Genomic DNA, 24,790 nt, shown 5'->3' with positions numbered 1-24,790 from the left:
AAAATTCACTCAAAAACATGAGAATGTAAAGTTATTGTCTAGGAAATGTCATATGAAGCCACAACACATGTATGATTCATAAATTAATGACTAGATACTAGTAGAAAATAAGTATGTGAAATATCGATGGATATATCTAGAACTACCAGAATTGTTGCTATATTAAAACCTAGATTTAGCCTTTCTTATAGAGCATATCATGATTCAAGTCTCGCAAACAATGCTGAATGATGGTCTCATTTTCTGAGAAAGTTGTCATTATATCATCGTCGACCTGACTCAATCCAAGTTCCTACGCACAAAAAATAAAAATAAAAACTGGATTGATCAAGCAAAAAAGATCATAAAAATTATAATAAATAAGAACAAAGATAAGTAAGTACATGGATGTGATGTTCAGCAAGATTCCAAGCCATTATAAAGTACTGCACTCCATCGTTGAATTGTCCATTCCATCTGCTAATTTCATCACCAGTAGCACCCCCATAGACAAGGCGTAATATATCATTCCACGGAGGGATTATGATTAAGCTTCTAGTATTTTCCTCACTACAAAATACCTACAAGCCACCCTCCTCTCAAAGCTCATGAGAGCGAAGTGGTTATGTAGTAAGTATTGAAATGAACTGTGTAATGATAAAAACAGTTTATGTTCACTTAATTTTAAAAACATCAATCAAATACATAAACTTTAACAAATAGACAAACACTTACAAGACAGAAGTAATGCATAATCATGTTGAACAACATAGGAAATGCACTGGCCCACGAAAAATGTCTTGGAAAAATCCTACCAGGCCCTCTCATTCATCAATAGCATTGCTATGACATTTATTCTTTCAAAAAATGGCCACCACCTGGCTTCCAGTCCAGAACATATCTTGCGTTCTTATGTTCCAGTGACCATTTACCCTTTCAAAGTCCTTAGCAAAGGTAACAAGTCCAAAGAAAATAGGCAAGACCGTACTATGTATAGCAGATATGTTAAATGGCTCCCAAATTTCATTCCCAACCAAAAACTTACAAAATGGGCTTAAGATCCTGTCCGTGAATAAACAGACCGTTTGGGCCATTAACATGAACAATTATCCTCAAAAAATGCTAAGAAATAAACGACTTCGAATCAGATTTCCACTTTTTTCTATTCTTTCATATCTGATAATTTAAAAACCGAAATATCCAAACCATTTAATGTACCATCATATAACTTGTAGGATAGCGTACAACAAACAATTCTACCAATTGAATACAATGTTGTGGTTGTAAAGCACCTAGAACCACCATACATATATGACACACCCCGACCCGGAATGTCCGCTAGGACTCTGAATCGAGCTGTGCTGGCCGACACCTGGAAAGTGACGAAGCCATAAAGTGTAGTGAGTGACGTGGAAAATATGAATAAATTTAAACCTAAAACTGCCTAAATATAAGAGTGCGTTGTGAGTGGGAATGAACCCATTTCACACGTGATTACAGAGCATAAGTAACGTACAGTAAGGTAAGATAAGGATTATACCATCATAGGTAGCTACTTATACTAGGATATGCCAAGAATCCTCGTCGATACGAAAGCTCAGCTACTAAAACTTGGAGGGGTGAAAAACAGAAAACTTGAGGGAGCAAAAACAAAGCTTTTTAAAACCATTTATCTTTCCAAAAATAATAACCCCTTATTATAAAACCCGTATAATTTCCTAGAAAATAGTAATACATACGTATGTAGAAATCATGCTCAAGAGTAGTGAAAAATCAAGTATATGTCATGTCAAGTATCACATCAATGAAATAAGTAAGTCAGGTGAAATAAATCAATGTAAAATGATATGTCAGCTAGAGTCACCTAACGTGACCTGTATGACTCTAAACTTGCACACGAGTCGGAACCACCTAAGACCATCTCCAATGATGGCTTATAACCTAAATTTTCCCTTTTTTTCCCCCCAAAATCCACTCCAACCTAAAACCTAAAACTTAAAATGAACCCAAATACCAGTCACAAATTTAGCCCACAAATTGAAGTGGGACTCACACCCCAAAACCCAAAACCCAATCTCCTTCACACGCATGAACAGTACAGCTGAAGCCCACCCACGTGGGTTGTCCCATCTGCTGTCAGTTTTACTGTAGCCCAACGGCTACTTTTCTTCATCCAACAGCTCGATTTAAATGGGTCGTTGGTTAATCCAACGGTCTAGGTTCAAATTATTTTTTTTAAGTTTTATATTTATATATTTATTGAATCCAACGGCTTAGATCGAATATAATCAAATCTAACGGTAAAAAAAAGATCTAACGGGCCAAATTTAAATCCAACGGCTAAAATAATTTAAAAAAATTATTTAACTTAAAATTCAACCAAAAACTCTATAAATACCTATGTATTTGTTCAAATATCCACACAAAACTCCTTTTTCTCCTACAATTCTTCCAATTTTTCTTTCTACCATTTCTTCTCATTTCCAAAATTTTTGAGATGGCAAAAGAGCATGTTAGAGGTCGTAATTGGACCTTTAACGAAGATATTGCTTTATGTTTGGCATGAATTTCTGTTAGCGAAGATGGTGTCGTCGGCACCAATCAAAATAGAAAGGTTTTGTGGGGTAAAATCGTTGATAAGTTCCATGAAAACTCCAATGCCGGTCGAAGGGAAGTTGGTGGTGTTTATGATCAGTAGAAGATTATCAACAAAGCGTGCACTTTGTGGAAAGGAAGCTTGGAGAGAGCCATGGTTGACATGCTTAGTGGAAGGGGCGCCTCAGAAATTGTGAGTTTCTTTGTTGATATTTTAGTTGTCATGTACATAATAGTATTTTGCAACTAATTGTTTTTATGTATTTGTTGCATAGGGTGACAAAGCAATGGCAATTTACAAGACAAGAACTACACCAAAAAATCAAGCTGTTAAGTTGCATCATGCTTGGAACATCCTCAAGGATTGTCCGAGGTGGGGAACTGATGCGAATCAACAATGTGGAAGATTATTTCATAATGAAGCCCTACCCCCAAATGATGTCAATGAAGGTGTGAATTTTGCCGACAATGAAGGTGTCGACCAAATGAGCCCAACTTCTTCTTTTCCAAGGCCCCCAGGTAGAGATAAGCAAAAGGAAGCAAAGAGAAAAGGGAAGTCCCAAGATCCGATACGTGCACAATTTGCTAGCGAAATGGCAAGAATGAACGAAAACCAGTGCCGTCGGCAAGAAGAATCGGCCCAAATGTTTTTGGCCATGAAGGAAGAAGGGGATAGGGAGCAAGAAAGGTACGAAACTAATTTGATAATGGAGGACCTCGACAAATACACTCCAGAGAGGAAGAAATACTTACGTGGTAAACAAAAGGAAATTTTACGAAGGAATGCCACAAGGAGTATATTTCAAGATGATGATTCATCTCAAGACTATCATCCAAGTCCATCACCAGGTCAAGATGATGGATATCATTATTAAATTTATGTAGTAGATGATGATTCATCTCAAGACTATCACCCAAGTCCATCACCAAGTCAAGATGATGGATATCATTATTAAATTTATGTAGTCTATGAGTTTTCGATTGTATTAAGTTTATGTGGTTTATTAATTGTCTTTTTTTTTTTTTTTTTTTTTTTTAAAGTTTATGTGGTTTATCATGATTTTCATGTATTGATTTAGTGATTTTTCAAAATTTATCAGAATTTAAATATTTTTAGGTTAAAATGTTCATAAAATTAATTTAAGATAGTCTACATAATTGTTTTTTTTTTTTTTAAAGTTAATTTAAAAAAAATAGCCTTAATTCATTCTTTGATAATCTGGGGCTAAAATTTTAGGTCAGAATGGTTGGAATAGAAAAACTGTTTCTGGGCTAAATATTTTTAGGTTTTAGATCACCATTGGAGATGGTCTTAGAGCTCATAAGAGCGAAGTGGTTATGTAATAAGTATTGAAATGAACTATGTAATTATAAAAACAGTTTATGTTCAGTTAATTTTAAAAACATCAATCAAATACATAAACTTTAACAAATAGAGTAATGTAGAATCATAATGAACAACATAGGAAATGCACTGGGCCATGAAAAATATCTTGAAAAAATCATACCAAACGGTCCAAACCCTTTCGATCATCAATAGCATCGCTATCACATTTGTTCTTTCGAAAAATGACCACTGGCTTCTAGTCCATAACATATTTTGCGTTCTTATGTTCCAGTGACCATCTACTCTTTCAAAATCCTTAACAAAGGTAACAAGTCTTATGAAAATAGGTAAGACCGTACTATGTATTGTCGTTGTGTTAAATGGCTCCCAAATTTCGTTCCCAACCAAAAACTTACAAAGTGGACTTGAGATCCTATATGTGAATAGCAACAGACCGTTTGGGCCATTAACGTGAAAAATTATCCTCAGAAAATACTGAGAAATAAACGACTTCGAATCAGATATCCACTTTTTTTTATTCTTTCATATCTGTTAATTTAAAAACCGAAACATTCAAACCATTTAATGTACCGTCATATAACTTGTATGATGGCGTACAACAAACAATTCTACCAATCGAATATAATGTTGTGGTTGAATAAACTTTTGTGGTTATAAAGCACCTAGAACCACCATACATATACCCAGTGTTTAAGATATCAGTATCGGTAGAAATATCAATATGCAAATTTATGAAAATATCGATGGATATATCGATACCAATATCTGTATCGATTGTCTAGGAAATGTTATATGAATCCCCAACACACGTATGAATAATAAATTAATAATTAGATACTATGTAAAAAATAAATATGTGAAATATCGATCGATATACCTAAAGCTACTAGAATTGTTGCTATACCGCCAGTAAGCATTTGGGGCATTTGGGGTTATCTGTGTGGTCGATCCTACTATGAACCAGCCTTTGAGGATTTTTGTCAAATACCTCCTTGGTGTCCTGGGCATTCTCAATAGAGCCCACATTGGAGAAGAAGTAGTTAGGCGAGATCTTGCCGGAGGTGGCAATGCACTGTATGGAAGGGGAGAATTGACTGGCGGTGGCAATTGATTGAATGGAAGTGCAGAGCCCTAGATTGAGAAGGTGGTGGATTGACATTCCGAGAGACATGTGTGTGGGAATTTGGGCGGTTTTCTAAAAGAGTTAAGAGAAAAGTCAAAGAGTTGGAGAAACGACCAATGGAGAACTTTCCAAAACCTTATTGAGATTTGTTCAGTGTTTAAAATATTAGTATCGATGAAAATATCGATATGCAAACTTATGAAAATATCGATAGATATATTGATATCGATTGCCTTCAATGTAAATGGTGAAAAGTTGCTCAAAAACATGAAAATTTAAAATTATTGTCTAGGGAATGTCATATGAAACCACAACACATATATGAATTATGGATTAATGATTATATACTATGTAAACATAAGTATGTGATATGTGAGAAAAAAAAAACTTATTCTAATGAAAATTAATAGAATGCTTTTAAAGCATTTTACTAAAACGAATAAATTAAACATAATTTAATTGAAATTTTCGTCGTGAAAGCAACACAGATTTTATTAAAGTACACAAATACCATAAATAAAGAAATTAAACCAAATAAAGTAGCATAGGTGAAAGAGGGAAAAAGAAAAGAATAATAAAAGTAAAACATAAAACTTGTAGCTAAACAAAACTTTGTGGATTTGGATCCAATTGAAGGATTCAAAAAGCAAATCCACACAAATTGGAAAAAAAAAATAACGAGAGTTGTAATTTATTTACAACTTGAAAAGAAAAGAATAAAAGAAGTAAATCATACAATTAATACCCTAGCCAAATTCGATACAATAAATCCGCATAATTGTGGATACGATTGAAGTGAAGGGCATTCATCCAGTGATTGGATGGATAGAAAATTTATGAGACATGATGAAAAAAATTAGGGAGAGTTTGAGTTTTGGGAAAAATTAGAGAAAGTTTTGAGTTTTGAGTTTTGGGGAGTTGATTTGTGTGTCCTTGCGTTTTTGTTCAAAACTTAAACCAAATTGTTTTTTCGCATTATGGTTAGGTTTCAAATCGAAACCGTTTCAAAACCATAAAAATCAAATTGTTTAGTGCAATTCGGTTTATGTTTGTGTTTCGGTTTTTTATTTCAAGTGCCCACTCTTATTTGTAATGGGATAAAACTACTTTACGACATGGAAAAGTGCTTCTGATTGTGCTTGACGAAAACACATAGACCCGGTCTTAGCTCATTTAAGCGTCACATCTAAATGTTTTATGGTAAAAAACTTGTGAGTGTTTTCCATAAACACTTCAATTTTCCTATAAATGTTTTAAATAAATATAATAAAAACACTTTTAACTAAGTTCCCTTTAGTTGTAACTCCAAATATGCCTTGAGATGAGAGATGTGGCTGGATCGTCGTTTAAAAGTTGGCCCATCCTTTACTAGACATCAGTCCTTTTGTTTTTATTTTTATTTTTTATATAACGACAAATACTTAATAAGGGGAGGAGGAATAGTAAATATTGGTATTTGTAGCCCTTTCACTTAGAAGGAAACAAAAAAACTATTAGATCATAATATTAAGTGACGACACTAGTTGTTTTTAAATGTTCTTTTTTGCGTATGGACATTTTGGCACATGATAAGTTTGATTTGACACAAATTGAGTTATAATAGTAAGTGATGTAGCTGATGACATAGTAGTATCTTAGGTCGTTTGGCAGGTTAGAATTGGATTGAGATGAAATCCAGTCTAGCTAGATTTGACAAAATCATGTATGGCATGAGTATGTACGAGAGGTTAAGAATTTAGGCCAAGTATTGTTCGGTTAGGTTTATAAGAGATTTACACAATGTGAGCATGAACTTTAAGTGGTCTACTATGTACTGGTAAAACATGGTAAGATTATAACACGACGCATTGTCAAATTTAACTTTGGTTCCGTTCTATATTAGGAGTGTCATATGCGAGACATGACAATAAACCATTTTAATTAGAATAGTCCTACCAAACAAAGCCAAATTAGTGGATATGGATAGTAAATATGACACTTTGTCGATCTCGTTTACGTAATCTTAAACAAAATAGGAGGATTGGATTGAAGAGCAACTGAATTGAGGAGGAGTTGGAATGGGGAGGAGTCAAAATCAGATTCCTTTTGAAACTGTTTACTTAAATGTTCTAAAATCGGAGTAAGAATAAGACTGAGTTCATATAAGTTGTTAACTAGTTCACCTAAATCGAAATAGAAATGAATATGATTAGTAAAATACTCTCATTTTAAATAACATATTTATGTGCTAAATGATTGGATAATTTTTTATTCAAATGAATTGTATCATTAGTGATATTTTTTGGAACATAATAAAACCTTAATATTAATTACCCTATAAACATTAATTATTTGTTTTTTTTTTATTTATATGTTTTTTATTTTAATGGATCAGCTGGTGGCTTCGCCATGGCAATCCACCCTTATGGGGGCCAAGAAGACTCACAAAGACATATCAGTCTTCCCCTATCCACCATCTTGTGATTCACCATCTTGAGATACAGGCCTGCAATTCGCCTCCAACCACTGGCCACCCAATGGTGGTTTAATCCATATGTTTTTTAAAGACACATGAAATTCAAGAAATACAACCTAGCAAAAGGTCATTTTGTTAGCTGCATACAGCAGTGGTCGGCAAAAGTGAAATTATAGTAAATATCTAAGGGCATAATGGGTAAGAAAAATTGATTCCGATTCCTCCATGCTCCCGGAATTGGATTACCACCTCCATCAAGGAGTCCAATTCCTTCAAAATGAGAAATTGAAATCCTTTTGTGTGGATCCCACTTTTCTTTTTATTCCTTCAAGTTTAGTGAACGGAGGTATCCTGTAATCGGAATCCAATTACACATTTTGATTTCGATTACGGGTTCATAAACGGTATTAATAAGGCAAAAATAGCTAAATTTAACTTTCCCTGAATTTGACACAAAAGTGATTAACAAAAACCTAAATAGTTGATCAATTTCACGAAATGCATTTTTAGGATGTCTCTTCTTTTCACTATTTTGAATCATTTACAAAAGGCTTTTTAGCTAAAATAGTCTTTGAGATTTGCATAACACATCACTTTGGTCCCTAAGATTTGAAATCAATAGAAGTGGTTTATGAGATTATCCAACATCAATCATTTTGGTCCTTCAATGCAAAATTATGTTAAATAAGGATCAAGATGACAAATATACCCTCAATTTAATAAATAATGGGCCAAAATGATTTGACAAAAATTAAGGGTATTTTGGTTATTCTATTCTTATTTAATAGAGATTTTTCAAGAAATGACCAAAATGATTGATGATGGACAAACTCAAGGACCAAATTCTATTGATTTCAAATCTCAGGGAGCAAAATGATGAGTTATGCAAATCTCATGGACCATTTTGACTAAAAAGTCTTTACAAAATACAATCCTAATTCAATTTTTGATTCTAAAGTAAAAATAAGGTGGAAAACTAAGAGATCCTCAATATATATATAAGTAGGCCCTTTATACAAAGGGATCCCCATTTTTTGAAAAAAAATGGGGATAATATGTGGGGCCCACTCCACATCGAATTTCAACGATCCGAATCGTCCATTTTGTTAGTCTCAATTCATAGATCATCCTTATAAAAATTCAATTCAATCCGAAACCATTTGCCTATTTAATTATCAAGATCAAATTTAGTTGTTTCTTATATAACAAAGTATTCGTTCATTTCTTTGAATCTAATTAGATGTCTTAAATATTTCCGATTTGGCTAATATTTTGTAAGGATGATCTATGAGATACAACTTAAAAAATGGACGGTTTGGATCGTTAAAATTTGATGTGATGTGAGCCCCACAACTAATTCTCATTTTTATAAAATAAAAAAAAAATAAAAAAAAAAAGGGATCCTGCTTCCCATATATATATATATATAAAACTATCTAAAAATATATAGGACAATACGACTTGATTTGACTTGACATTTGTCGTTAACTTGCTTCCACACTTTCACATTTTACGGTTGATGAGGCCACACACAACAAGAAGCCCTACGATGAGACTATGATCTATGAACGGCTCTACTACCATTGTCAAAACATCTTCTCCTAGAACCACTCCACATGTTGATTGTTTCCTCTTTACCTGTTAAATAAAATACCATTAATTAGTATTAACATGATTTATCAATAACATATTATTTCAGTTATATTATTACTCAAAAATTTATATCATGAGCTCATTACTGATGAAAAAGAATGAGAGAAAAAGAGAGAGATATGAGCACACAATGAACAATTGAAATACTACAACAATTCCCAAAATATAAAGGTAAGACAAAATTTACCTCTGCAACTGGTCGTCCAAACTTGTCAAGTATCTTGTAGGATGACTTGCTGCTCAAGCTTTCTAATCTGTATTGGTGTGGTTGGTTTTTGTCTAGCCCTACAACAACCTTACATTGCGACCTTCCTCTACACAACCTATAACTTTTTTTTACTTGAAATCCGGGCTTTTTTGGGTTCATCTCTTTATCTGTAGATCTGTAGCCCTCCCAAACCCCAAGCAAATTGAATTTCTGCATACCAAAAGCACCAGGATCGTCAGCAAAATTAAGTATACTCTCCATCTTAATGGAGCTATAATTAGCTAGCGACTATAAAATTACCTTTCTTTGTATGGTGAATAAGGTTTTTCCTTTCAGATCCATAAGATAAACTTCTCCTCTACATTTGCAGTCATAGTTATCTACCCGATACACAATTTTACCATTCGAATCAAAGACCGTGCAGCCATTGCCATTCAGTATGAGTGACTTCATCCATATGGTGAATGTTTCTTGTTTCGAAGTAAAGTATTCGGCAGGGGAGGAGAGTGGTGCCTCAGGGTGAACCTTTATCATGAACATCAGGGAAGTTTATGTTTTGATGGTACATTCAGCCCCAAGAGGTTTATATGCTCTCAAATGCACATGCATGTACTAAAGAAGCTACAGTGAAAAGAAACTAAATAAACTAATTAATGTCTGATGATAATTTGGATTATGACGTTTGCTGCTTGAGTTTGAAGATATGCATGACAAATAAAAATTCTAAATTTAATTGTAATTAATCTGAGTACTTTTTATTAAGAAATAATTACTAAAGCACACCCAAAAAGGGTATTATCATTTTTAATACCCAACTGTCTTAAGAAACCCATTGAGTATTATTAATCTTATAAAAAGGGTAAATCCTACAGTCTTTAATACCCAAATGTCTTAATATCATATGATCAATACGAATCTTATCACTAACGAAACTAAGCAGCTTGCCCTATGTCATCTGCGGCTTTCACTGTAGCTGTATGGAGTTCAGCTCATCAGCTAACCTGCCAAGTGCATATAATGGTTCATTTGCAGATATTATATATATACATATATATATGTATATCTGTGTGTGTGTGTATATATATATATATAGTTCACTCTTTTTTGCTTTAATGCAAGCCCACAGATTTGCTAGGTCAACATATACAGGTGATTTCGAACCAATTACTTATTGGAAAAATCAGAGTTTCCTGATCACTTGGGAAGTTTTGCTTTGTTGATCTTGATCATGACCCTTACTTTTTGCATATAAAACCATTTGTGTATTGACAGTTTGTCTGAGGGAGTAGGTTTGAAATAATCACTAGAATTTCATAGCTAGAAGGTTGGATTTGGCCGCACTTTTTGTATGTACTTGTCTACCTGCAGGCTGCAAGTTGACAAAAATGAGTGCGAAGTGAGTCTGCAGCTTGGAGAAACCTACTATATATGGCATTTATATCATGCTCCTTACAAAGGTTAAATACAAAGAAAGGCATGAAATAAATTAATAGTGTATGACCCATTCTGGGCTATGTATATAATAATTCATGGGTTATAAGGTCATCTCCAATCGAAGGTTGGCTAGCTAGAGGGCTCGTTTTAGCCCTCCGGTCCTTCAAGATATTAATATTTTAATAAACAGTACAAGGCCATATTTGCTTCCATCTCCAACCGAGGGCCAAAGGGCCATAGGGCTCGTTCTAGCCCTGTCACAAAAAACCGTCTCCAACCGAGGGGCAAACATAATTTGTTTCATGTTACTTAATTTAATTTAATGTTGTATAATGGCTTGGGAAGTTACAGGAAAAAAATAGAATTTAAAAAATATATGAAACAAATTTTGTAAAATGGAAGTTATAGGAAAAAATAGAATTTAAAAAAAATATGACACAAATTTTGTAAAATAGAAGTTATATAGGGAAAAAATATAATTTAGAAAAAACATAAAACAAATTTTGTAAAATAGAAGTTATATGGAAAAAAAAAATTTAGAAAAAACATAAAACAAATTTTGAAAAAATAGAAGTTATAGAAAAAAGTAGAAGTTATAGGAAAAAAATTGTGTAAAAAAATAAAATTGTAAAAAAAAAATTAAAAAATAACAGCTAATTGACATCAACTAGTCGTTGCATTTGAAATTTGGCCAAGAATTCCTATTGGATATAACCGACAGGAATGCTAGAATTTCTGGCCCAGCCCAGGGTTGGCTGGCTGGGCCAGCCGGTTGGCCCTTTGGCCCTTTCAGATTCCGTGGGGCCCACGAGCCCTCTAGCCTAGCCCTCAGTTGGAGACGGTTTTCGAACTATTTTCGGCCCTCTGGACCATTCGGTTGAAGATGGCCTAATATGTATGGACGGATTTGTACTTAACTAGTATTGTAAGTAAAATACGCTGAATGGATATATTAGTTATAACATCATATGACTATGTTATGGTATCACCCAAAAACTTTTTTTAGAAGTACAATATTCATTAATGAGAATAAATAGATACATAAAGACGTTGTATACGCTTATAAGTAAATTTAAAAATCAAAGACTATCATCAACTGATAAGTTTCCAGTCAATGTGCAAGAGATTGTATATATCCTTAACTAATTGCAGGTTTTCAGCCTTCTTATATTTTTAACATCATTTGCAATCTCTCAATCTCTACTATCTGTTGCGTATTTAATTTCTTTCACTTGACATTTACACTTTTCTTTGTAAATTGTTTGGCTGCTACTTTTTGGCATGCCTGAAACGTTTCTTTCTGATTATTCTTTTAAGTCTAAATTGGCATCCAATTAATGGTTTTCTTTTATTGTGTTCATTGGATAAGATCTAGCGGAGAAGAAAATATATAATTGATGGCTGACTTATCTTGTTAAATACTTAATACATTTCTTTGGTTGAGTATATTTCTGCATGCATGCTTCTTTAATATTTCCAGTTCCAGGCGCCATTGGATTCTCATCATTGATTTTTCCTGCTCCTTCAATAATACTAATTTCTTAATTTGGAAAACACATACTTCCAATGTGCGTTGTGTATTGGGACAAACATGTCGCACCGACTTTAATATTCAATCACAAGAACCATACATTTAGTCTAATTTTTTAATAAGAGGGGGAGGTACTGTAAACTAATATAGACAGAAATATAGAGAGAGAAAGTCGAGAGAATTTAGAGTGAGAGAAGTATAGAAACTGTAATCTTCAGTATATTTTCTTAACCTCCAAGCTAGTACATCTTTCTGTATTTATACATCTCAGCCTTCTTAACAAACTAACAACTTAACTAACTCTCTAATCTCCATACAAGTGTCAACATCCTAGCCTTTCATTATAATCCCTATCATCCCCCCACAAGCGCATGTTTGGAGGATACTAACATGAGATTGGTACAATGAAAGCGAAACAAAGGGGCACTGAGGCTTTTGGTTAAAACATCAGCAAACTGTTCTTTGGAGGATACAAACTGCACCAGTAGCTTGTGTTTGGCAACCCTCTCCCGCACAAAGTGCACATCAATTTCAATGTGTTTGGTCCGTTGATGTTGAACTGGGTTGAAAGACAAGGCAATAGCAGAAAGGTTGTCACAAAACAGCACAGGTGTCGCAGAGATGGGAATATGCAGGAAAGTAAGAATCTGTTGAATCCAGTCCAGTTCAGCTGCCGTGGTAGATAAAGCACGATATTCCGCCTCAGTTGAGGATCGTGAAACTGTTTGTTGCTTCTTGGATGACCAGGAGATAGGGTTATTGCCTAAGAACACAACCAGACCAGTTGTTGACCGGCGATCATTGGGATCCCCCGCCCAATCAGCATCGCTAAACGCATGTAAAGTCAAATCACCCTTAGAGTAGTTGATACCAAACTCCATTGTGCCTTTCAAATAGCGCAAAATCCTTTTGACAGCAGTGAAATGAGATACCATCGGATTCTGCATGAACTGGCAAACTTGGTGCACAGAAAAGGCAATATCCGGCCTGGTAAATGTAAGGTATTGAAGTGCGCCCACTACACTTCTATACATGGTAGGATTAGCATATGGTACCCCATCATCCGTGAGTAATCTGGTGTATGGAAGACAGGGTGTATCACACGGCTTGGACTCAAGCATTTCTGTTTTAGCAAGCAAATCCTGCACATATTTCTGTTGTGACAGAAACAGACCGTTTGGGGTTTGAGAAATCTGAATGCCCAGAAAGAAGTGAAGGGGACCTAAGTCCTTGATATCAAATTCAGAAGTTAAATCCCGAATCACTTGTTGGATCTCAGGAAGATCACTGCCTGTGAGGATAATGTCATCAACATAGAGCAACAATATCACAGTATGGGCACCAACAGTCTTCACAAATAAGGAGGAATCAGAGTAAGTGTTATGAAAACCCAACCGAGGCAAGAAAGAAGTGAACCTTTCATTCCATGCCCTGGGTGCCTGCTTCAAGCCATAAAGAGATTTATGTAACTTGCAGACCAAAGACAGATTCTGAGGATCCTCAAATCCAGGTGGTTGTGCCATGTATACTTCTTCTTGCAGAATGCCATGAAGAAAAGCATTCTTGACATCGAGTTGATGGAGTGACCAATTGAAATGTGCAGCAAGAGCTAAAACAATCCTCACTGTGGTGGGTTTGACAACTGGGCTAAACGTGTCACTGTAATCAAGACCCGGTTCTTGACTAAAGCCTTTGGCAACTAATCGAGCTTTGTGCCTTGCTATGGACCCATCTGAATGCCTTTTGATTTTGAAGATCCATTTATAGCCCACTAAGTTTTTATTGGCTGGTAAAGAGACTAAACTCCATGTCCCTTGCTTATGTAGAGCACTGATCTCATCCTTCATTGCTTCAGACCACACTGAACTCTTAAGAGCAGATTTATATGAGGCTGGTTCACTTAGGGACAGATCAATATCATTAGAGGTCTCAAGAGTGGAAAGGAACACCTTCTTCTTGATAATACCACTCTTACTTCGAGTTTGCATCGGATGTAAGTTGAACTGCGGGATAGAGGAAACCACGTGTACAATATCTGGACTATGATCAGGAGCCACAGGGATGGGAGATGTGGCTGAAACTGCACCAGTAATGGATTGAGGTATGGAGGAAGACACAACAGATGGTGGACTGGGGGATGGTTCAGAGGGACTTGAAGGGTTGGAATTAATAAGTGGAGAAGGAGATGTGACTATATTCTGAGATGTGACCACATGAGATGAAAAAAGACCATCAAATGAGGCAGAGGATTTGGTTTGTGTTTGTGCCAAAAGAGTTGTATAAGGAAATTCATACTCATTAAACATCACATGTCTAGACACAAAGAATTTATGTTGAGACACAAGATAACAAATGTACCCTTTGTATTTGGAAGCATAACCCAAGAAGACACACTTGGTAGTCTTGGCTTGAAGTTTAGTGGAGTTATATGGGCGTAATAAAGGATAACAAGCACACCCAAAAATTCTCAAGTGAGTAATGACTGGGACAGCACCATATAGGACTTCAAAGGGAGACTTGTTAGACAATATGGGAGTAGGCATCCTATTAATAAGATAGAGAGCTGTTTGACATGCAAAAGACCAAAACTGGGAGGGTATTTTGGCTGTTTGTAACAGTGTGACTGTGGTTTCAATGAGATGTCTATGCTTGCGTTCAGCCATGCCATTTTGTTCAGGGGTGTAAGGGCATGATTTCTGATGGGAAATGCCTTTTTGTAAAAGAAAGGATTGAAGAGATTTGCTAATGTATTCACCACCCCCATCACTTTGCAAAACTTTGATACTTGCAGAAAATTGGGTGAGAACATAAGCATGAAACCCAACAAAAATGGCACAAAGATCAGATTTATTAACCAATGGGAAAATCCAGGAATACCTGGTACATTCATCAATGAATACAACATAATACCTATACCCATCCACAGATTTACAAGGTGCAGGACCCCAAAGATCACTATGCACCACTTCAAATGGAATTACATATTTATTGACACTGGAAGAAAAAGGTAGTTTGCAAAATTTTCCCTCTAAACAACTTTGACACATGACAGGACTAGAGTCTTTGGGAAAAACAATATTAGACTTATGCAACATGAGAGATACAACAGAATTGGATGGATGTCCTAATCGATTGTGCCAGACATTAGAGTTAACCAGTTGACCAATGAAAGCTTTAGATGGGACAGAACTGTGAGATGTTGCAGGACAGACAGTGGCAGGGGAAGAAATGGGATAGAGTCCATTACTGCACAACCCTTTGTATAGAATCCTCCCTGTGGCTTTGTCCTGAATCCAAAAACAGAAGGCATCGAAAATAAGCCAACAGTTATTGTCCAAACATATCCTATGGACCGAAAGAAGATTCTGTGTTAATTTGGGAACATATAACACAGATTTCAAGTGGATAGGATAAGCAGAAGGTTTAAGAACAGTGCTACCAATGTGAGATACATGCAAACCTTCACCATTTGCAGTTTGGATGACTTCATTAGTAGGATAAGGAGATGCCAGTGATAAGTTGGAGAGATCAGCAGTCATATGATTCGTGGCGTAGAATCAGTGATCCACATTTGGGAATTAGAGGTAGAAGCAGGTGAAGGAGTTGATTGTGAGACCATAGTATGATAAGCATGCAGGGGAGCCTGTGAGTGAGTCCTTTGTGACGGATAGGCAGCAACTGGAGAGTACTGATACCCTTGCTGTGAAGAGGACGCCATCGGGGAATAGGCAGGATGAGCAGCAGCACCAATATAGTTGGGACCCTTCTCATTATAAAAACAGAACCATGTAGTGTGATTGAATCGGCCACAAATTTGACACCTTGACTTCTCAGGTGGAGCAGAAAGAATAGACTGCTGTGTATTGGGAAATTGACCAAGAATACCAGGACTTGGAGTTTGAATGACATGTGTCTGAGTAGGCATATATTGTCGAGGTGAAAAAGTCCTGGTGTAGTGATTGAACCTGCCCTTGCCCTTGTTCTTATTAACAGTGAACGGCTTGAAACCACCAGGTACATAGCTTGGGTGAGAGGATCCTCTCGGAGGTGGAGTATTGGCAACCATGGCTGTCATAAATGGTGCATTGATAGTGGACTCGAGAATAGCTTCTTCAGCCAGTAATTGTGTCCGAAATTCCTTCAGAGAAATGACACTCTCACGTCCCCTTATCACAGTCCGAAAAGTATTGTACTCTGCGGGTAAACCATTGAGTGCAAGTATAGCAATGTCCTCATCCAGAAAATTAACCCCAGCATCAGAAAGATAATCTCTGGCTTCCTTTATCTTCTGCAAATACTGAGTAATGGAATCAGAACCCTTCTTAATTGTTTGTAGATTCGATTTCATCTGAAAAATGCTAGTCTTCGAGACAGTGGAAAACTGCTCTTGTAATCGAATCCAGAGCTCTCGAGAACTGGTACTCCCAATTGCACAAGACATGGCTACAGGACTCAAGGATGCAGTAAGTAATTGCATCAAGGCTTTATCATGCATCATCTAAACCAAATACTCATCACTATCAGTGGAAGACAACAAATTATCAACAGAATCGCCAGATATTGCGCTAAATCGAGCAGGACAGGGATGAGATCCATCAACAAACCCTAGAATTCCATTACTTTCAAGTAGTAATTTCATTTGAAAGTGCCAATTCAGATAATTCGAATCATCCAGTTTAACACTCACAGATGTGGAAATCGATGACACCAATGCAGTTATCGGAGATTGAAGAAGCTGTAATTGAGAGGCAGTTACCATTTTTACACTCGTGCAGGTCGAAGACTGCTGAATTTGGCAGAAATGTTGTTGAGACCAAACACCAAATACTTGGAGTGCACGAATTGAAGAAGACGAATCGCAACCAGTAGTACAGTTGCAGAACCCTAGGGATGAAGATAAACCCTAGATTGCAGAGTAAACACAAAGAATTCAACCAGAAATAACCAGCAAGAAGCAGAAAGAGAGATGAAGACGAAGAATCAGAGCTGCGGAAGACTTGGATCGAAGATCAAGCGTGAGCTTTCATGGCGATTGATACCATGTAAACTAATATAGACAGAAATATAGAGAGAGAAAGTCGAGAGAATTTAGAGTGAGAGAAGTATAGAAACTGTAATCTTCAGTATATTTTCTTAACCTCCAAGCTAGTACATCTTTCTGTATTTATACATCTCAGCCTTCTTAACAAACTAACAACTTAACTAACTCTCTAATCTCCATACAAGTGTCAACATCCTAGCCTTTCATTATAATCCCTATCAGGTACTAGCTACTAAAGGATGCGGCGATTGAAGGCATTCGTTGGGGGAAAAACCAAGAGAAATGTTGGGAAACTCACTCAAAAAGTTAGTATCTCTAGACTCTCCACCACCACGTATGCCATTATCTTTTCTTTCTATTAAGAGAAATGCTAAAGAACTCTTAAAAAGTGAGACTCTTTGTTAACTTTCTGTTACCTTATGTTTTTTGCACAATATTTGATGATCAGATGACAGAAAATCTGTGAAAAGTCTCACTTTTAAGATAGTCCTATTAGCATTTCTCTTTTATGGAATCAAATATTGAAGAGGAGTCCCCTCATTAGTACATTAAAAATTAATAATTAAGCGATGAAACCCAGAAGCACCAAATTTTAAGAACTCCATGAAAAACTTCTCTAACCCCATATCCAATATATATAACCGGAAAGAAAAATATGAAGTTTGAATCTGTAGCGAAGAAAATCCTAAGATCTGAATCTTCATCTTTGATTCTCTTTCTCTCTCCCAAAATTTAAGTTTGGAATGGGCTTCTCTCTCAAATTTATCAACTCCTAGTGGCATGAGAGCCCAAACAGTTGAGGAGTTAGAGAAGCAGGACATTTGTGTTCATAAATTTTATTGTTTTAAATTTAATTTCTAAATCTTGTAAATCCTATGGCCATGACCAAATTCATAGAAATAGAAGCAGGGAAATTTTATAGACTGGTGCACCCAAATTAAAGTTAGATTAAAGTCGACTTCTGAGTAAAGTGACAATTTTTGAGTTACAAGGGCAAAGTTAGATTAAATTCGAGTTCTAAAAGTGTAGCTATAAATAAGCCTTTAAGAGCATCTTCATCCGTTTTAGGAGGCCAAGGGTAAGGCAAGGTTAAGGGCAATGAAATTGTCGTTATTATTCACTTTATGCAGTAATTGTCTTTGTACAAGTTCATCTGTTTGGAAAGAGGGAGGGCAAGAGCAAAGACGATTACTCTTCATATATATATAAAGTCTATATATGAAATCTATATAAAGTCTATATATATATATACACACTATTTATGTTTTCTTGGCCTTATCCTATCATTATTTCTCAAATAAAGTCTAATTCCATAAATTATTTCAAATACAAGGGAACATCACAACGTTACAACAAATATAATTAATTTTAAACAGGAGGATAAATCTTCTTCTCAGTCCATCTTCTCTTAAGAGTATGGACCTTCCTCATCTTCCATGGAAAATCTTCATCTCATGACGCGATTTTTTTACTTCTCCAAAAACATTTTGAGTTAGGGGATTCATCGTTGAGGTGTCGGGACATGATCTACCAATCTTTCTCCTCTTGCCTTTCTTGCCTATTCAACTCATTTTCTCTCACTTTTGCTTCATCTCTAGCCTTATCTTGCTATGTTAACCTGTCTCGTTCCATATTCAGTGAATGTTGGCGAGCCAATTCGTCATCTAATTTTGAATAATCATTATTCGAAGAACTCCCTCTTGCATTTTTTTTTCTTAGCAGCATTCTTACCAATAGGCCTCAAGATTTTTTCAATTTGTGCTACCAATTCATTTGGGACCCTCCAATGTCGATTCGGTAGTTGATTTGTGCAATGGAGTCTCATTTAACTAAACTTGTGGATCAACAGGCCGAACTTTGTACTTCAAAGTATGTTTCATAATGTTAACATATGTGCCTTGTTAATGATTTCTTATTATTAAGATTGAACCACATTTGAGCTTGTAGTTGCTATACAAAATTGTGAAACAACATAAAGATTTACGCGAGAAAAGTAAAAAAAATAACGTATTAATTACATTTTTAAGTTAATAATAATAAAATAATATTACCACATCGGCTAGATTAAAGCTACTTCAATAAATTCCTTCCGCTTTTCAGGGGCTTCTTGCCAAGCTTTCAAATCTTTATGCAGATGTCTGTACCTATTCGGCATAGATTGCTCACTTCGGGATGTGCCTTAAATCTTCTCAAGAAATTGTGCATGAATCTTACTTCGCATGTCCCTTCCTTATCTCATTTCCCATGATCAGGTCATGAGTAACAAACACCCAAGCCTGAAGCATAGCAACATCTTCCCCAGTCAACTAGTTTGACTTCTCTTTCATATTTCTTGGTAACAAAAAGATTTGGAGCAAAAAACAAATATAAGAGATTGTAGTAAAAATAAGTATTTAGTTGTGGTGTAGTGTGGAGAATAAATAATATGATTGGGTATTTATAGAAAAAAAATTTGGGTAATTTTTGGTATTTTTAAAGTTATTATTATTGGATGCCCAGGATCTTGCCATGTGGCAGCTACAGATGAAAAGACAATTTTTTTCACCGTTGGAAGTCCAACAGCTGGGATTAGGCTTCAGTTGAAAGAGCAACCGAATGGATTGCCTCTTCTTTTGTGGATTGGTGGAGGGCTTTTTTTAGGGATCAGGAGCAATTCAACCCAATTGTCTAATCAATTGGAGAATTGGTAGAGTTGCTCTGAACGTTTCTATTTAAATTTAATAAAATTTGTACCATGTATTGGAGAAAAAAAATCCAGTAATTAAAAGATTAAGATGACATACGGTGAGAAGGCAACAACTGTTTTCGAGGTTACGGCCGATTCAATTTGTCGGCCTTGATATGAATAGGGATTGATTGCTTGAGACTAGCATGGCTGCATAGGACTAATTAGAAATAGTGCCCGCGCGTTGATGCGGGATTAGAAACTGTATGGAAAAATACATTTTAAAACTATAATATATTGTTACGGACTGTTAATATTATCTACACTGAAACATGTTTGAGGTCTTTGAAAGAATTGTTACATGAGGAACATGAATTGGTTGAATGAAGCTCTTGGAATTCTTTGAATCACTGTATGAGTAGCATTACATTTGAATGATTGATCGTGTAACAAAAATTAGCAAAAGAGTGTAATATATGAAAGTTTCGTATGTATAATTCAAACTTGCACATATTTATGCGTATTTTGCCAATTGTTAGAAACTGCTAAGATAACAATTGGTTTCACGTAATTGGTATGCTATTAACATAAAGAATTCTGTGAAGCAAAAATTTTAACTTATGATGCTAAAGATGTTGTATAAGAGTAGCTAGGTCCTCTATGTTTTATCCATCAAAGACATTGCAACTGTAGATTGTGGAAACTATAAAAATTCATCCAGTCAAGAGACAAAATTCAATAGTTATGGGTAAGGTATATATGGAATCGTGAATGTAAGATATAGCTGACAAATTTGCAAATTCATTACAATTTCATAAAAAATACTAAAACGGAAGATCTTAAATTCATAAAGTATCCAAAATTTGATAAGCATGTTAAAATAAGTATTCATCACAACAATAGCACTGAAATTGAGTTCTTTTGTTTGCCAAGATTTTTCCAGCAACTAAACAGATGAAAGTATAGATCATGAAGCAATCAATTGAATGAAAGACATTGAATTCAATTTTTATGACAACAAAGAAGAAAAACAATTGATGTTGTCGTAGGTCATTTTAAATGAAATGAAGAACATTGGCTTACATAGTTGGAGGCAGGTAGGTTATATGAAATCTGCCATCTATGTATACTGCAAAACATTACGGAAGTAGTAAAAAACAATCCTCACAGATGACAGTAAAATAATAAGAAGACAGATTTGTATCAAACGTACAAACAGGACAAATGCATATTAAGGGGAAATAACCAAGAATAAAAAGATGAGGCTTTTTAAAGCTTACCAAATAGAATCACCAAGGAATTTTCCAAAGCATTAGCTAATTTTTTGTAATCCTTCGTTGTAATTCTGCTAAAAAAAACACATGAATAACTATATAAGCTCCTAATAAAAGTTAAAAAGCCGATATAAATTGAAATTAAAAAAAAAAATTTGGCACAAATTGAATGATTAAAATCTATGTGTATCTATAAAGTAACGATTGTGATTTTTTCCTATTTGTGTTTCCTAATAGCTATCTATAGACTAATTCTAAGATCTGTTCTTCCTGGATGTCCAGGGAAAGGAATAACATCTCTAATGTGGTCAATGCTGGTAGCAAATAAAATCATCCATTCGAATCCTAAACCAAAACCACAATGTTTGATGGTCCCAAAGTGCGGCAAGTCAATGTACCACTCATATGGTTCAGCAGGCAGACCCATTTCCTGAATATAACTCCACTGGAAAGAATAATAATAATAATAATAACAACAACAACAATAATGGTAGATAAAGTCACTAAAATAGACAAAAACCGAATAATACCTACTTGTAATAACATTGCAACGCTCTTCCTCTTACCTTCTCCCAATCAACTCTGGACCTGAAATATAAGAAAACCGTATAAGGTAATCAAAAGATACACAATGCTCAAGTATACAACAGAGCAGTGAACTCAACGGTTCAAAGTTCAAAGTATAATATCCACCTCTGGTACCAAGACATCCATAGCAGTCACTGTCTTTAAATTATCGTTAAGTTTTCTGTAGAATGCTTCGATCCCTTTAGGATAGTTGTAAACGATAATAAGCTTTTGAAATAATACCTCCGTCACGTATCTGGACAAAATCAGAACAATGAATCGATAGCCTCTATTTAATCAGTAAGCATAATAAAACAAACCAGTAGAATAATTCTAAAGGGACTACCTTTCGTGCTCAGATGCCAAATCAATCTCCCACTCTCCATGGTTGTCAAACTTCTTACATTTTTTTCACATCATCAATTATAAATAATCCGTTTAAAGGGTGTTTTAGCAATTATTATTAGACGATCAATGCAAGTTTTATGAAATTAATGATTATTTCTTAAATTTAATTTTCACAAAAACTTGCTACCACCTAAGCTAAGATCCTTTGCAACACAACAGGAAACACCAAGTTATCGAACACCATTCAAACCAACCAAAAACCCGAAAAAATTATCGGAATCAAACCAAAAAAGCAGAGAAATTAACAACCCTGACTACTAATCGAAGAACAACATATGCGAGCCATAATCAACCATTACACATATTTGGACAACAGTTTAGGAAATCAGTGTATCACAAAGTGAAAGCAATCTCACACTTGCAATGACACTTCTTATTAGTAGAGCTAAACTACAAAAGCACTCAGCAAGTTATGCTGTGAACAACCGAGGATCGAATACATCTACTCTACAATATAAACAAAAAATTGAAGGGATGTGCACCATTAGTTCGATCCAAGATCTTAGAGTCCATCTAGTAATAAGTGCTACCATAACTACGGAATGAAAAAAATACAAAAAATTCAATCTCAAATTGTTTGCTGATCATAAAAACAAAATCCATGCAACTGAACCTAACTAATACACAGCTAGGCTGAGCCAAAGATTTCAATTTATTGGACACAAAAGCAAAAAGTCACAGAATTTTATTAAGATTTATTTTCCTACGTTTTCTCGGCTACCAAACAATGGAACCCATATTTGCTCCTCACCCAGATTATCAATGAACGCCTATTTTTCAACTAGATAGGAAATTTTCCCACGAAACCGAAAGCTAGGAGCTTTGAACAATGAAATTAAAGTTCAATTAAACCAATTTACAATCGGATGAGATGGAAAATCGGCTAATTAATGCGATTCGATCCTTTTCTGGACCGATTTCCCAAATATTTCACGGAAAAAAAAAAAAAAAGAAGATTAATTAACGATTTCGGGGGTTGTATTCAATTGAGATTTTAAGGGATTTTAATTTTTTTTAATGAATCTAGAGGTATTAAATCAGGATTTTAAGTGATTTTCTGAAATTCAAGGTGTATTCAATTATAACTTTAAGGTAGTTTATTAAAATCCTTATAAATCTGGATGTATTCAATTAGGATTTTAAAGAAATTTATGACATTCCAGATGTATTCAATTAGAAATTGATTTTAAAGAATTTGAGAAAGTTGAGGAATTAGAGGAAATTAGAGAGATTTCCTAGTGTATTTTAAGTATCCACAAATCTCACATCTTCCCATGAGATTTCAAGGGAATTGAATCAAACCTTTATATGAAATCTCTAAAAATCAATTAAAATCCATAAAAATCTATGAATTTATAAATACATTAAAGTCTTTTAAATCCTCAATTGGAAACTTTAGCATAAAAATACGAAAATACAACGAGCAACACAAAATAGGGAGAAAACTGGAGACCTTGATTCGAAGAGAAATGGTGAAGCGCTAAATCGAGCTGCTTGGTGCATAGAAGAGTGAGGCGAGGAGGGAAATAGGGAGAGTAGGAGTCAAGCAAAGAAAAGGTGGGTCGAGATACTAAAACGGTGGGAAGAAAGGGCAAAACCGAGATTAGCGTAAACATGGGAGGGCATTTTTGCCCGTTTACTGTTAATGAACAGTAACTGAGAGTTTAGATTTTAGTATATGATAATAAATATAATCTGGCGTAGCTGATAATTATAAACTATTTAATTATGCCTTCATTTTTGTGGAAGTGAAGTGAACCATTGGTTACATTGACTTTCTTATTTGCTTGATGGAAAGGAAAAGAATGCGAGCATGTTCGCTTGCCAAAGTTTTAAGGCATTACACAGTGGTTTTGTTTTTTACATGTTTTAGTTTACCAAATAACACAATTCTTGTAGCAAAGGATGTTGCAAATAGTCTCATTATTGTAACGATATCATCTCGGTATGCAATTAAAATTGTCATTATATATTGTCATATTATATAAATAATCTTCATATGTTGTCAATGCTATCGATAATGTCCAATTATATCGATGACAAACAATTTCAAATTATCTTTTAGATGTCGTAAATAAAGCATCAATATGTTGTCAAGGTTGAATATTTTCTTATCGATACAATATACGGAAGTGATTTTCACACATCTTTTAGCCTCTTACACCCTCTTGCTTTAACATGGTTGTTGATATTCAATCCGATGATCATAAATAAAAAGAGATGTGTGAGAAAATAAAAATGGTTGTTATGTTATTTGAGAACAATGTTATAGCATGGTTCTAAAAGACGCTAGATACTAGTCAGATGGTGGGCTAGGGCTTAGCGCCTTAGGCAGATTAGGCAGACTAAGTAGACTAGGTAGATTTGAATAAATTTCATATAAATTAATTAAATTACTACATTATATATACAAATATAGTAATATGGTACAAAATAAATAACAACATATACTTATATATAATAAATCTTTGTAAATAAAAACATATTTATAGATATTATATGAGGTGGG

The 24,790-nt window shown here is 34.9% G+C and overlaps 3 protein-coding genes and 2 long non-coding RNA genes across 5 annotated transcripts; 1 reads left to right on the top strand and 4 right to left on the bottom strand.

Annotated features, from left to right (window-relative positions):
• The first annotated feature begins 2,855 nt into the window (after window positions 1–2,855).
• Window positions 2,856–3,449, top strand: LOC148694248 (uncharacterized). The gene has a single exon (XM_088700654.1). It carries the CDS (start codon window positions 2,862–2,864, stop codon window positions 3,447–3,449), a length of 588 nt encoding a protein of 195 aa, XP_088556780.1. The 5' UTR covers window positions 2,856–2,861.
• A 5,506-nt stretch (window positions 3,450–8,955) lies between these two features.
• On the bottom strand, window positions 8,956–9,901 carry LOC137740039 (protein LURP-one-related 11-like). The gene is made up of 3 exons (XM_068479826.2): window positions 9,662–9,901; window positions 9,341–9,571; window positions 8,956–9,138 (listed from the first exon to the last, which is right to left on the bottom strand). The coding sequence occupies exons 1-3, from the start codon at window positions 9,899–9,901 to the stop codon at window positions 9,004–9,006; spliced, it is 606 nt and encodes a 201-aa protein (XP_068335927.2). The 3' UTR covers window positions 8,956–9,003.
• Window positions 9,902–15,861: 5,960 nt separating this feature from the next.
• Window positions 15,862–16,821, bottom strand: LOC148694247 (uncharacterized). Its single transcript, XM_088700653.1, has one exon. The coding sequence runs from the start codon at window positions 16,819–16,821 to the stop codon at window positions 15,862–15,864; it is 960 nt and encodes a 319-aa protein (XP_088556779.1).
• A 4,158-nt stretch (window positions 16,822–20,979) lies between these two features.
• LOC148694246 (uncharacterized) lies at window positions 20,980–21,610 on the bottom strand. Its single transcript, XR_015966951.1, has 2 exons — window positions 21,313–21,610; window positions 20,980–21,161 (listed from the first exon to the last, which is right to left on the bottom strand). It is a non-coding gene; the product is annotated as an uncharacterized LOC148694246 (long non-coding RNA).
• A 226-nt stretch (window positions 21,611–21,836) lies between these two features.
• LOC148694245 (uncharacterized) lies at window positions 21,837–23,252 on the bottom strand. Its single transcript, XR_015966950.1, has 3 exons — window positions 22,220–23,252; window positions 22,000–22,129; window positions 21,837–21,894 (listed from the first exon to the last, which is right to left on the bottom strand). It is a non-coding gene; the product is annotated as an uncharacterized LOC148694245 (long non-coding RNA).
• Window positions 23,253–24,790: the final 1,538 nt, after the last annotated feature.

The sequence above is a fragment of the Pyrus communis genome, chromosome 9 (assembly GCF_041283825.1).
Source record: "Pyrus communis isolate YQ-2024b chromosome 9, ASM4128382v1, whole genome shotgun sequence".
Classification (NCBI taxonomy): Eukaryota; Viridiplantae; Streptophyta; class Magnoliopsida; order Rosales; family Rosaceae; genus Pyrus; species Pyrus communis.
Note: the sequence above shows the minus strand (reverse complement) of the source record. Positions and strands in the feature narration are given on the sequence as shown.

Excerpts from the sequence above, each read along its gene's own strand:
- LOC148694248 (XM_088700654.1), top strand. The coding sequence starts at position 2,862 with ATGGCAATTTACAAGACAAGAACTACACCAAAAAATCAAGCTGTTAAG.
- LOC137740039 (XM_068479826.2), bottom strand. The coding sequence starts at position 9,901 with ATGTTCATGATAAAGGTTCACCCTGAGGCACCACTCTCCTCCCCTGCC. Across the intron at positions 9,572-9,661 it reads TATTCACCATACAAAGAAAG|AAATTCAATTTGCTTGGGGT; the intron begins GTAATTTTATAG and ends TTTGGTATGCAG. Across the intron at positions 9,139-9,340 it reads TTGGACGACCAGTTGCAGAG|GTAAAGAGGAAACAATCAAC; the intron begins GTAAATTTTGTC and ends TTTATTTAACAG.
- LOC148694247 (XM_088700653.1), bottom strand. The coding sequence starts at position 16,821 with ATGCATGATAAAGCCTTGATGCAATTACTTACTGCATCCTTGAGTCCT.